Consider the following 12568-nt stretch of genomic DNA (forward strand, 5'->3'; position numbering starts at 1 on the left):
AACTCAAACTCCTCCCTTAACCTTGAGAATAAAATCTCAACCAGGCATTGCATGGCTTGGTCCCGGCATTCATCTGTTCTTAGAACACACCAAGCTCATTCCCACCTTAGGGCCCTTGCTTGTGCTGTTCCCTTGCCTGTACCTCCTTCCTCAGAACTTCACATGGGTGGCTTTTCCTACCTACAGGTTCTCAGCTCAGACATATTGCCTCCTCCAGGAAGCCTTCCCTGACCACTCTATCTAAAGTTGCTGATGTCTCTCTCAGGCTCTATCACTTCCTCCTGTTTACTTTTTTTCACTGCATTTATCACAAGCAGAATGACTTATTTACTTGATTATTAACTGTATCTCCCACCAGAATATAAGTCCATGAGCGCAGGACTGTCTATTTTATTTACACTGTAGCTCCAGTGTCAAGAGTAATGCTTGGCACATAGTAGGTGCTCATTAATGATTGAAGAACGTTGAAGAACGGCATTTCCAGACTGGGAAACACCTTTGCCTTCCATCTAACTCATGTAGGGTTTCACAATCTTGCCACTATTGAGATTTTGGGCAGGAGAATTCTTTATAGTTGGGGCTGTCCTGGGCCATGCATGGTGCTTAGCACTATCCCTGGCCTTTACCCACTAGATCCCAGGACAACCACTCTCCCTCTCCCTTGCAGTTATGACAATCAAAAATATCTCCAGACATTGTAACGTATCCCGTTTGTTTAACAAACAAACAAACAAACAAACATAATAACATCAAAATATCTGTCTCACTCGTTTTTGTGGGGAAATTGCTTTCCTCGGCTTTCCAGCTGATTGGAAGATTGGCCCCAGGTTTCTTTCCAGGGACCTGGACCTGTCTGTCCACATTTGTATTAGTCAGGGTTCCACAGAGGGACAAAACTAATAGGATAGATGTATATATGAAGGGGAGTTTATTAAGGAGAATTGACTCACACAATCACAAGGTGAAGTCCTGCAACAGGCTGTCTGCAAGTTGAGGAGCAAGGAAGCCAGTAGTGGCTCAGTCCAAGTCCCCAAACCTCAAAAGTAGGGTAGCTTACAGTGCAGCCTTCAGTCAGTGGCCAAAGACCTGAGAGCCACTGGTGTAAGTCCAAGAGTCCAAAAGCCAAAGAACTTGGAGTCTGATGTTCGAGGGCAGGAAGCATCCAGCATGGAAGAAAGATGGAGGCCAGAAGACTTAGCAAGTCAGCTTCTCCCACCTTCTTCTGCCTGCTCTTCTCTAACCATGCCGGCGGTTGATCGGATGGTGCCCACCCATACTCAGGGTGGGTCTTCTTCTCCCAGTCCACTGACTCAACTGTTAACCTCCTTTGGCAAGACCCTCACAGACACACCCTGGAGCAATACTTTGCATCCTTCAGTCCAATCAAGTTGACACTTAGTATTAACCATGGCAACATTACTTAGGGGTTTCAGTGGGCAGAGGAGCTGTGGGTAGGCTTCGGTGGCAGGTTGGTGATCAGGATTAGGAAATGAGTGCAAGGGAAGAGAAACTGTCCCATAATAAACTCACTAAAAAGTTTGTAGAGAGGATTAAAGGTTCACAAATAGCCAAGTCTGCCCTAAAAAAGAACAAAGAAGAGACAAGGGCTACAGGCACTAAAGCACACTATAAAACCATACTAATAAAAACAGGACCACAGTGACATAAGCACAAGTAGCCCAGTGGAGCAGAGTCGGGAGTGCAGGAGGCTTCATATGACAAAGGTGGCCCACAGATCGGCTGGGGAAAGGACAAGTTATTTCACAGGTTCACAGGGGGTTTTCAGAAAACCAGTCAACTATAGGGAATGAATGAAGTTGGCTGCCTACTAAATAACACACACAGACACACACACAATTGATTAAAGACCTAAAGTAAAAAATAAAAATATAAAATGAATAAACACAACTGTTTGCAACTTAGGGGTGGGGCAGGACTCAAATAAAATCTTTAAAAGCACAAACTATACAGCCAAAAATAGATGATCTTGATCACATTAAAAAGATTTCTGTTTAATAAAGGACACTGTGGACAAAGTTAACAGGTAGGTGACAAAGCAGAAGAAGATATTTGCAATGTCTAAAATCCACAAGGGACTTAAAATCTGCATTATACAAAAAAATCCTGCAAATCATCAAGAATAAAACAGGAATCCTGATAGCAAAATGGGCCGCTATGTGCACAGGTGATTTATACTAGAGAACAACAAGCATACGAAGAGAGTCTCAGACTCATTAGTAATCAGAGAAATGCAAATTTAAATATACTGAGATGTTACTTTGTACGTGTTAGACTGTCAAAACCTAGATATCTGGATAATACCAAATGCTGGCTGGGGTGTGGAGCTGTAGGAACTCCCAAGCACTGCTGGTGAGATGCAGCCTGGAACAGACATCTGCAGGGAGACTTGGTATGCTTAGTTAAATGAAGTGCATATGTACTCCGTGATGTGTCAAATCCAAACCTGCAGGAAATGTTTTTTTAAAAAATCATCATACTGGCTCATAAGCAGACATGTGGGAGGATGCTCGTGGATGCATTCATTGTGGTGGTGGGAGTTGGAGGTCATCTGGGTGACCACATAGCGGGTGGACAGTGGAGAGGGGACATGTGTCATCAGGAACAACTATGCAGCTATTATGAGCTGCAGGCTGGGTGTACCCACAGCAACATGGATAGATCTTAGAGAAAAATAAATAGAATGTGATGTATAACACAAACCATATATGTAAGTTTTAAAGTGCACACAAAACATCAAACAGTTTTCAAGAACTCATACAGACGAAGCAATATACAGGCTGGGCGCAGTGGCTCACACCTGTAATCCCAACACTTTGGGAGGCCGAGGCAGGAAGTTCACTTGAGCCCAGGAGTTTTAGGTTGCAGTGAGCCATGATCATGCCACTGCACTCCAACCTGGATGACAGAGTGAGTCCCTATCTCTAAAAGCAAAAACAAAAACAAACCCAAACAAAACAATATACGGTTGACACATGACAACCATTTCCTATGGGTTAGAAGGGGTAGTGGGAGGGGAATGCAGATAAAAGGGAATTGAGAAATGAATAAAACAATACAGAAGAAAAATAAGTATCAGGTTTTCTGTCTGTTCCTGGCCTTGGCAAGAGAGGTGTGTAGCTCCACGAGGACAGGGACCATGAAAGTGATTCGCCCTCAATTCCCAGCACCAACACCCATGCTGAGGCACATAGTAGATGCTCAGTAAACATCTGGAATGATTCCATTAATCAACAAATGAATTGATAGAGAGAGGACTTTGCAGAGAGGCTGCTCTGGTATTTGGATAGCCTGTTGATTCTGCAGTCAAACAAGAGATTCCCATATCTGGTTGTGCCAGCCGCCAGCAAGATATTGGGCAAGACACCTTCTCTCGGAGCTTCAGCTTCCACAGCTATAAAAAACCTCATCTCTTTTTCCAGATGTGGAAGCTGATGGATGTTATACCTTCAGAGGACTATTCGTAGTAGGTGCCTAACAAACATTCATCCCCACTCCTTGGTTACATGGAGTGGAGAAGAACCGCACTTTCTAGGCGTTATTTTAGCTGTACCTGGAAGGCACAGTCATGCCTGCAGTAATGCCTGGAAATTTCACCATTATAGAGTCATTTTTTCCCTCTCATCAGGAAGGATTTATTGTTTTCTGCAGCCTCCTGTGGGAATGCCCAGATCTCTGGGGAAAAGTTGCCTTCAACAGATTAGGCTTACAGAGGGGCCAGCTGAGAACCTTTCTGACCCTAGGAACACCAGCTTGAAGCAGGATGATGGTTCACTGTCTCTCACACCCCACATCAAACCATCAGAAAATCCTTACAGCATTACCCTTGATATAGATCCTGCGTGACCACTTCTTTCCACTACCACCATCCTGGACCAAGCCACCATCATCTCTCGCCTGGACAACTACAACAGCCTCCTTGCTGGTCTCCCCACTCCTACCCCTGCTCCCCACTGTCTGTTCTTCAGAGTCCTGAGTCTAACCTAAGTCACTCTGCTCAAAACTTCCAGTAACTTCCCCATATTTCACTAGGAATAAAAGCCAAAGCTCTTGCCATGGCCCATATGAGCCTGCATGGTCCCTGCCCCCCGATCATGGTCCCTCCTGCCTCCTCTGCTCCGATCTCTCTGGTTGTCTTGCTGTCCCTTAAACATAGTTCATTTCCCCTTTCCAGCCCAGGGCATTAGCACTTGCTATTTCCTCCACCTGGAATGCCCTTCCCTCATTCTCCCCATGGCTAGTCCCTTCATTATCTTTCAAGTCTCTATTCATCTCCTCTGAGACACGCTTCCTGACCACCCTGTCTAAAGCTAGCAGCTTGGTCTCTTTCCACCCCGTCATGATGTTTCATTTCCTTTATAACACTCACCGTAGCCTGAAACTCTCTCTTTAAAAATTCACTTTTTTAGTTACCTGTCTTCCTCCACTGGTCTACAAGCTCAGAGAGGGAGGCAGGGCTGAATTACGGCAATAGGTCAGAAGTTTAGGTTTTAGTCTAAAGCAAGGGAAAGTCTTGGGAAGGTTTTAAGCAGATGAGAAACATGGTCCAATTTATGAAATGTAGCAGTTGTTTTGGTGGCCATGGGGAGAATGAACTGTAGGAGGCCACGGTGGGAGCCAGGGATGCCAAGTTGCAGGGAGGTTGCACGGAGACAAGACAATGGTACACTGGACAAGAGTCATGATGATGGAGACGATAAGTGGACAGGTAAAAAATATATAATAATACTATGTGCAACTCTATGGAAAGGAACCCCTTAATTTTAGAAATGAAGAAAAGGGCCAGAGAGGAACCCGTGTTGGAACCCTGCGTCTTGTTCAGTTTTCATTCTCCAGGGCAGGGGCGCTCACTGCTATACCCGTCCCTGGCACTTTTTTTTTTCAACAGGGTCTCACTCTGTTATCCAGGCTGCAATGCAGAGGTGCAGTCACAGCTTATTGCAGTATTGACCTCCTGGGCTCCAGTGATCCTCCTGCCTCAGCCTCCTGAGCAGCTGAGACCACAGGTACGCACCACCATAGCCAGCTAATTTTTTTATTTTTTTGGCAGAGACGGATTCTCACTATGTTGCCCAGGCTGGTCTCCAACTCCTGGGCTCAAGCCATTCTCCTGCCTCAGCCTCCCAAAGTGCTGAGATTACAGGCATGAGCCACTGTGCCGGCCCCCAGCACCTATTTACTTATCATGCAGTAAATTTGAAAGAATAAATGAGTAAACACAAGGCCCATCTGTGGCATCCTTAGAGAACCCTTGCCTGCCTCTCCAGGTACCTCCTCCAGTTTTCATTTCTGGGATTATCTGATGGGTTTTGCCTGGATGGGGAGCTCCAGGAGGAAGACTTTTCCTTCACGGAGCCTGGCATTCTGCTTGCACATAGGAAGCTGTCAATAACCAGATGTCCAACTTAACATGAATAAATGAATGAATGAATGAATCACCAGACTATATAAACCAGCTCACTCCTCACCCTCTCTTCCCCCCACCTCGCTTTATTTTTCTTCTTGGCGGTTATCACCACCTGCCACATTGCATATGTACTGATGTTTTCATTGTCCGCCTCCACACTCCCCCCGACCCCCCGCTAAAATCTAGAATGGAAACTCATGAAAGCAAGGGCTATTTACAGTTCCGATCTGCCCCCTCCCACCCTCTGACCCTCCCTGCTGCTTCATTATTTCCCCCAGCGCTTGTCACCGCCTCATATATCCTTTCTCTTTTTTGTTTATGATCTGTTTCCAACCAGCTCCACGAGGGCCGGATGTTTGTGTTTGATTCACAGCTGTATCTCAGACGCCTATCACCCTGCCCTGCACCGCGGCTCGCGCACAGGAGGCGTTCAACCCACGTTGTTGACGGGACGAAGGAAGGCGGGATCGCGAGGCCGGCTGTGCAGGTGGCCCGAGTGGAGAGGGATGAACGGCCACGAGCGTCTCCTTGGCCCAAACCCGGAGCCCGCCCCCGGCCTCCCCGGCAGGCTGGGCCGGGCAGGCAGGAGTTAAGCCGCGCGCGCGCTTCCGACCCGCAGGTGGCGCCGTCCCGCCTCGTTACCCGGCTCTGGGCGCTCCGAAGTGCGGGACAGAATAGCAGCGAGCGCGGAGCCGAAGCTCAGCCCCGACTTGTTGATCTCGCCCAGGCAGCCGCCGCTGCCGCCGCGGGAGCAGAAGGAGGAGGAGGTGGAGGAGGCTCCGCGCGGCCGCGGTCCTGCCCCCGCGCCCCCGGCGCCCGCCCGCGTCCCCAGCTTCGGAGAGCGCGCCCCGGCCCCGCGGCGCCTGCAGCCCGGGCGCGTTGCCTGCCCGGCCGGGGTAGGCCCGGCCCAGCCCGGCCCCGGGACCGCCGCTGCCCACGGGCGGGGGCGCCCGGGCGGCCGGGACGATGCGCGGTCCCTGGCCCCAGGAGGCGGCCGCCCTGGGGGTGAGTGTTGGGGAGTACGGCCTTCCTTGGGGGTGCATGGGGACACGGGCAGGGGGCTTGCCTGCCGCAGCTCGGCCTGTTGGTCTGCTCGGGCTCCGCAGCTCCAGGCTGGAGGGGAGCGGGGTGGGAGGCAGGCAAGGGCTGGGGCCTGGGGGGGCGCGCGATCCCCTTTCTGGGGCTAAGGCGTGAGCCCTACATGCAGGGGGTGCTCACGGAAACCCCCCGAAATCACCAGTGCGCGGTAGGAGGATGGCACGTTTTGAAAAGGCCAGAAAATTTAGCTCATTTCCCCGCCTCCCACCTCCCCCACCCCTTCCCTTCCAAACCCGGGGAAAGGCGCAGAACCCGGAGTTATAAAAAGCCATCGCAGGAGAGGAACGAGGAGGAGGAGGAGGAGGAGGAGGAGGAGGAGGAGGAGGAGGAGGAGGAGGAGAAGGGGGCGGGGAAGGAGCGAGGGGCGGACGGAGCAGGCGGATCCTGAGGACTCTGCCCGCCCCTCCTGCGGTAGGGTTGGGGGCGCAGAGGGAGAGGCGAGAGTGGGCTTTTCCTCCTCGCGGCTCACCTCGTCGCTGGAGCGACCTCAGGAGATGCTCCGATGTTTGGGAAGAGGGGTCGCTCCAGGACAGAGGGGCTGTTGTGCACACTCCGTCTGTTGTGACCTCGGACAGGTGGGCACCTGGAACCCCCGGAATTCCCCCAAATCTTTTAAGATTTAGAAAAAAGCCCGCTGCCATTCCCCACCCCCAAAATCTTGATTATCTCGAGCAGGGGAAGGAAAAGAAGAGAACTCGTTAAAAAAAAAAAAAAAGAAAGAAAAGAAAAAAGAAAGAAAGAAGAAGAAAGAAAGAAAGAAAGAAAGTTTTCATGCAGCTCCCCCTCTCTCCCCATGGTGGGGCCAGGTTCGGGACTCGATCGGGAGACCCATAAAGAATCGAGTTTCAGCACTCTAAGGGGCGGACAGCGCCCCGGGCGGCTGGGTCGCGCCTGGGCCGCAGAAGCCCGGGGTGGGGCCTCCCGAGCTCCAGGGGCATCTCTTGGGGCTCTCTCCCCGCCCCGAGGGGCAGCCCCTCCCTCCGTCCATGGGGTGGGGCGGACTTCAGCACCGGCTGGAGGGACAGCGCCCATCCGTCCTACCCCACTGAGCTGCTTAAGCGCGGGGAAGGTCAAGGCCGGCTGGGAGCCTAGTGGAGAGGTGGGGGGCGGGGGGACAGCATGCCTAGCTCCCCGTTTGCTGATCCGCGTCCGCTTTCGCTTTCTGCCTCGCAGCCGTCGGGATGGAGGTGAGAAGACGGCCGTGACGCGCGCCCGCGCGGCCCCCTGCACCCCCAGCAGCCCACAGCGCTCCCTGCCCCCCTCCCCCGCAGCAGCGGGCCTTGCCGTCGACTGACAGCGGCCTGGGGGGGCAGGGGGGGCGGGGGCGGCCGGATCAGCGATGCCGGCGGGCATGACGAAGCATGGCTCCCGCTCCACCAGCTCGCTGCCGCCCGAGCCCATGGAGATCGTGCGCAGCAAGGCGTGCTCTCGGCGGGTCCGCCTCAACGTCGGGGGGCTGGCGCACGAGGTGCTCTGGCGTACCCTGGACCGCCTGCCCCGCACGCGGCTGGGCAAGCTCCGCGACTGCAACACGCACGACTCGCTGCTCGAGGTGTGCGACGACTACAGCCTCGACGACAACGAGTACTTCTTTGACCGCCACCCGGGCGCCTTCACCTCCATCCTCAACTTCTACCGCACTGGGCGACTGCACATGATGGAGGAGATGTGCGCGCTCAGCTTCAGCCAAGAGCTCGACTACTGGGGCATCGACGAGATCTACCTGGAGTCCTGCTGCCAGGCCCGCTACCACCAGAAGAAAGAGCAGATGAACGAGGAGCTCAAGCGTGAGGCCGAGACCCTACGGGAGCGGGAAGGCGAGGAGTTCGATAACACGTGCTGTGCAGAGAAGAGGAAAAAACTCTGGGATCTACTGGAGAAGCCGAATTCCTCCGTGGCTGCCAAGGTGAGTCAGGGATCTGGGGGCTGCTGGGCTGGGGGGGATCTGCCTGCATCCCCATATTGAGGACCACTGCTGAAGGACTCTGGCTTCGTTCCCAAAGATGAATATTAGTGATGGGGAGGGGCTAGGATGAGTCCCCAGAGGTGAGGACCAACCCCCTCAGACTTTTCCCATGTGGCACTGGTCACTCCATCTTTTTATTATCCAAGACGTTATACCCCTACTTTGTTGGAGAGAAGGTTTTACAGGGACCCATAAAAAGCCACAGCAAGAAGATGGACACTAATGAATAAGAGAGAGAGCACAGAGAGACAACACAGGCTTGCTGGGGTGGAGTAGGGTTTGGTTCCCTGTGAAGTCCCAGACCTAGGCTGGATTGGGTCACCCTGTGATTTTAATATCTCCATATTTATAACCTCACTCTGCGCCAGGAAGGGAATAAAAGCAGCTTACAGACATGCTTACAGGACATTGAGATACTGTCAGGTAGTTTAAACATAAGAAGGGACCCAGAGGGGTGGGTGTGAACCCACATGAGACATGCAGTTGGTTGTGGATGCTTGTGGGTGAGGGGTCACCCCCTGGTTATTTATTTGGTGAGTTTATTTCAAGAATGGTTGGTGCAGCTTGTAAAGATGCTTCGGCTCTTGGAACAAGATGTAAATTTCAAAATAGGAGAGAAAAATGAGGCAATGTGAAAAATAAAGGAGGAGGAGGAGGAGGCAGGAATGAGTTTGAACACAAAGAGTGGGCCAGAGAGTCTTTGGTGCTGCTGGGTAATGGCAGGGGCTGGAGGGGACTGAGGAAGGCTTGGGGTGGGAGCCAAGGCAGGGCTGGAGGGCATTGGTTGATTAGCAACTTCTCCATGTCAGGCTGGGATTCCAGGTTGCCTGGGAGAGATGGGGCCTGTCTTCATGTGCCCGAAGTGCTGGGTGTTGGGAACAAATGATGCAACAGTGTGTCCAAGCCTGTAAAAGAGGTTGTGTGAGGTTCATGGAGAACCCAGAAAAGATAGATGATGTTGAAATCCAGCAAGACCAAGTTGGGAAACATGGAGAGAATGTAACTGAGTGTGGGGCCTAAAAAAAGGGCTCAGGTATATAGATTTGTGGCAAAAGAAAGAGGAGAGGAGGAAGCCTAAACATCCAGCCATATCTTACTAGCTAGGGCTGGCTCCTGTCCAGCCCAGCCTTTCATTGTGGGGTCTCTGGCTCAGTTCTCACTGAAGGCCCACCTGCAGGTCCCAGTCTGAAGGGAGACTCCGTGGGGTCCTTCCTCCAGATCTGGCTACCCAAGGAGAGACCCCTGAGAGTGGATGGAGAAGGGGTTGCTGGTAAGAGGGTAGAGGGAGCCCCCACATGTTTTTTTCATTTCCCTGTTGGCCCTAACAAGGATGTAGAGGTTCCTGGGCCTGGATTCCTCCTCTGAGGCTGTGGGCTGTCTCTCTCCATAATCCCACCCCCGATTTTGTGTCCAAAATGCCTCCTCCTAAGACAGTCACTCACCCTTAATCAGCTTAGGATCAACAGACTTATTTTGCTATTTCCAGGCATGACACAGGTTCTCCCACTCCACATCCCATTTAGGCCCAAACATGACTCTCCCTCCCTGTCCTGTCCCTAAGACATGAGAACAAGGTACAGGGAACTGGATGATTTGCCCTCCCAGAGAAGAAGCAGGCACAGGGCCATGTTTTGGTCTGGCAGCAAGACCCAAGCACTGAGGCATGCAAGAGGTGCTGTTTGGGAATAAAGAACCTCTCCTCTCCCTTGGGTTAATCTGCTAGCAGGGACAGCCTCGTGACCTCTCCATGATCCCAGTCTGGGGCTGCCGGCTCACATTCCTGGCAGATGGACCATCTAGGATTTTCTGCAGCCAGAGCTGAAATCGGGAGGCAGGCAGGCTCACTGGCCCTCAGAATAGAAATCCTGGCTGCCAATGATCAAACACCTACTGTGTATGGAGTGTAACAACACAGCTCTGTTATTATCCCACCTTTCACAAACAGTGAGGCTGAAAGAGGTTAAGTAACTTGCCTAAGGTCACATCACAGGCAGACAGGAGTAGCCAGAAATCCAAACTGAGTGTTCTTTCCATAATGATCAAGTGCCGCAGCCTCCTCCCCAGTCTCCCGGCTTCCACTTTTGCCCCTGCAATCCATTCCCCACATAGCAGCCAAAGTGAGCTTTTCAAAATGTAAATTGGATCACATTATTCATCTGCTTAAAATCCTCCAGAAGTTTCCCATCGCACTCAAAATAAAATCCAGACTTTTCATCCTGGCATATAAGGCCTGGGCAGAATCTGCCCCCCATGACCTCTCTGAGCTCATCTCTTTTGATCTCCTCTGGTTCACTCGGCTCCAGCCCCACTGGCCTTGCTGTTTCATAAACAGTCCAGGGTTTATCTGACCTCAGGACCATTGCACTTGCTGTTTCGGCTGCCTGGAATGCTCTTCCCCAGATTCCCCCTCAGCCAGCCCCTTCTCCCCCTTCCTCATTTGAGCAGGTCTCTGCTCACATTTCCCTCCTTAGATAGACCTTCCTTGACCGCTGTTATAAACAGTTTCCCTCCCCTCACTCTCTGTTGCATCATACAACGTCTTTCCTGCAGAGGCCTTAAACGCCATCTGAAATTATGTTTGCTTCTCTGTGTTTCTCTGTTTCACACCCACAAGAATGGGAGTATCATGAATTGATTCACTGCTTGATTCCCAGCACCGATGATGGTGCCTGGCACTGAGAAGCATGTGGAATGAATGAATGAATGAATGAATGAATGAATGAATCAAACAAGCAAGCAAGCAGTCAGTCACTGTGTCTCAGGGTTTAGGAACCTGTCACCCCTTCTCACTGCCCACCTGCAACCCAGGTCCCTGCACCTCTGGCCTCCTTTCAGTCACCTGCACCTTGCCCACTCATCCCCACCCATTCCCCCCAGCTTGGATGCCTTGCTTGTCAAAACAAGCAAAGCCTGTGGAAATTTCTTAGAACTCACAGAGTGACAGGACCAAATGGAGGATCATTTCTAGGTGATTTTAAGATACAAAAGTGGCCATATCTCATATGCTGAAGAGCAAGGATGTATCTGGTTCTGTGCTGCTCCCCACTTCCATAGTTTTTAGCTTTAGGTAATTTCTCCAACTTTCCAAGTCCCAACCTTCCACCTATAAAATGGAGATAAAAGGCTTACCTTACAGGGTCTTCATTAAATCACATTTGTCAAAATTTTGCTCATAGCCTAGCACATAGTAGGTGGGGATTGTTGTTATAAATGATAAGGAAAAGAGTCTTTTCTCTAGGGCTGGGTGGGCCGAGTTGCTGCAAACCCTTTCCTTCTGATAGCAGCAGTGCCAGGGAGACTGAGCTGACGCTGTTAATAATTGATGGGATGTTCTGGCAACTCGGAGACAAACCAAAGCACAGGCCCTAGGCTTTGCCATCATGGGAGTGAAAATCAAAACCCATTAGGCAAAAGGCAGTGTGATTGATTCTTGTTTAGAAGATGGAGTCAGCACCATTGGTGTGACAGGGTTGCGGTGCTGGGGCTACCACGGGGCTTTGGCTTTCTCGGAAAACTTGACAGGCTTTTCTCAGCAGGACAGACAGGGAACCGATTTGCCATCTCAGGCATGTCTGTGATCCCTGGGATAGTCTCAGTGTTAAAGCCCTGAGATAACTTCCTAATTTCCAGAGTAGCTGATGTTTGTTGTGCCCAGCACTGATTAGTGGTGCTCTATATCTGCTATCTCATTGAAATTCCTCCAACAATACAACCAGTAGTATGCCAGTTAGGGATGCTTTGGGCTGCAAGTAGCAGAATAGAAAACTCAAAGCAGCTTCAATAAGGAGGAAGATGTATCATTGAATACAATATGAAGTTCCAAGGCATTTGGTTTTAGGTTGAGTAAATGGCTCAATGATGCCACCAGCATTCTAGATTCTTTTCATCTCTCTGCTCCTCTGCTCCCCAACCCCTTCAAGTGGCTTGGTCCTCATGTTTGATGCTTCATATCACAAGATGGCTGCCCAGTTCCAACCCTCAGACATAGATTCAGTGATGTTTAACCCATGAAGACAGACATTTTCTCCTATGCTCCACTTTCTTTCTTTCTTTTTTTTTTGAAATGGAGTCTTGCTCTG

At 51.0% G+C, this 12568-nt stretch overlaps 1 protein-coding gene across 2 annotated transcripts in view; it reads left to right on the forward strand.

The window, feature by feature from the left end:
- Positions 1-6007: 6007 nt before the first annotated feature.
- Positions 6008-12568, forward strand: part of LOC105470702 (potassium voltage-gated channel subfamily B member 1) — a 119962-nt gene continuing 113401 nt past the window's right edge. Inside the window, exons 1-2 of one of the 2 annotated variants that reach the window (XM_024789404.2) lie at positions 6008-6430; positions 7697-8429. In XM_024789404.2, coding sequence (XP_024645172.2) covers positions 7863-8429 — 567 coding nt within the window. In that variant the 5' untranslated portion in view covers positions 6008-6430; positions 7697-7862. Of the gene's footprint in view, positions 6431-6973; positions 7099-7696; positions 8430-12568 lie in introns of those variants that run through there. The other variant, XM_071079159.1, reaches the window with a different exon arrangement.

This window comes from Macaca nemestrina, chromosome 15 (genome assembly GCF_043159975.1).
Source record: "Macaca nemestrina isolate mMacNem1 chromosome 15, mMacNem.hap1, whole genome shotgun sequence".
Lineage (NCBI taxonomy): Eukaryota > Metazoa > Chordata > Mammalia > Primates > Cercopithecidae > Macaca > Macaca nemestrina.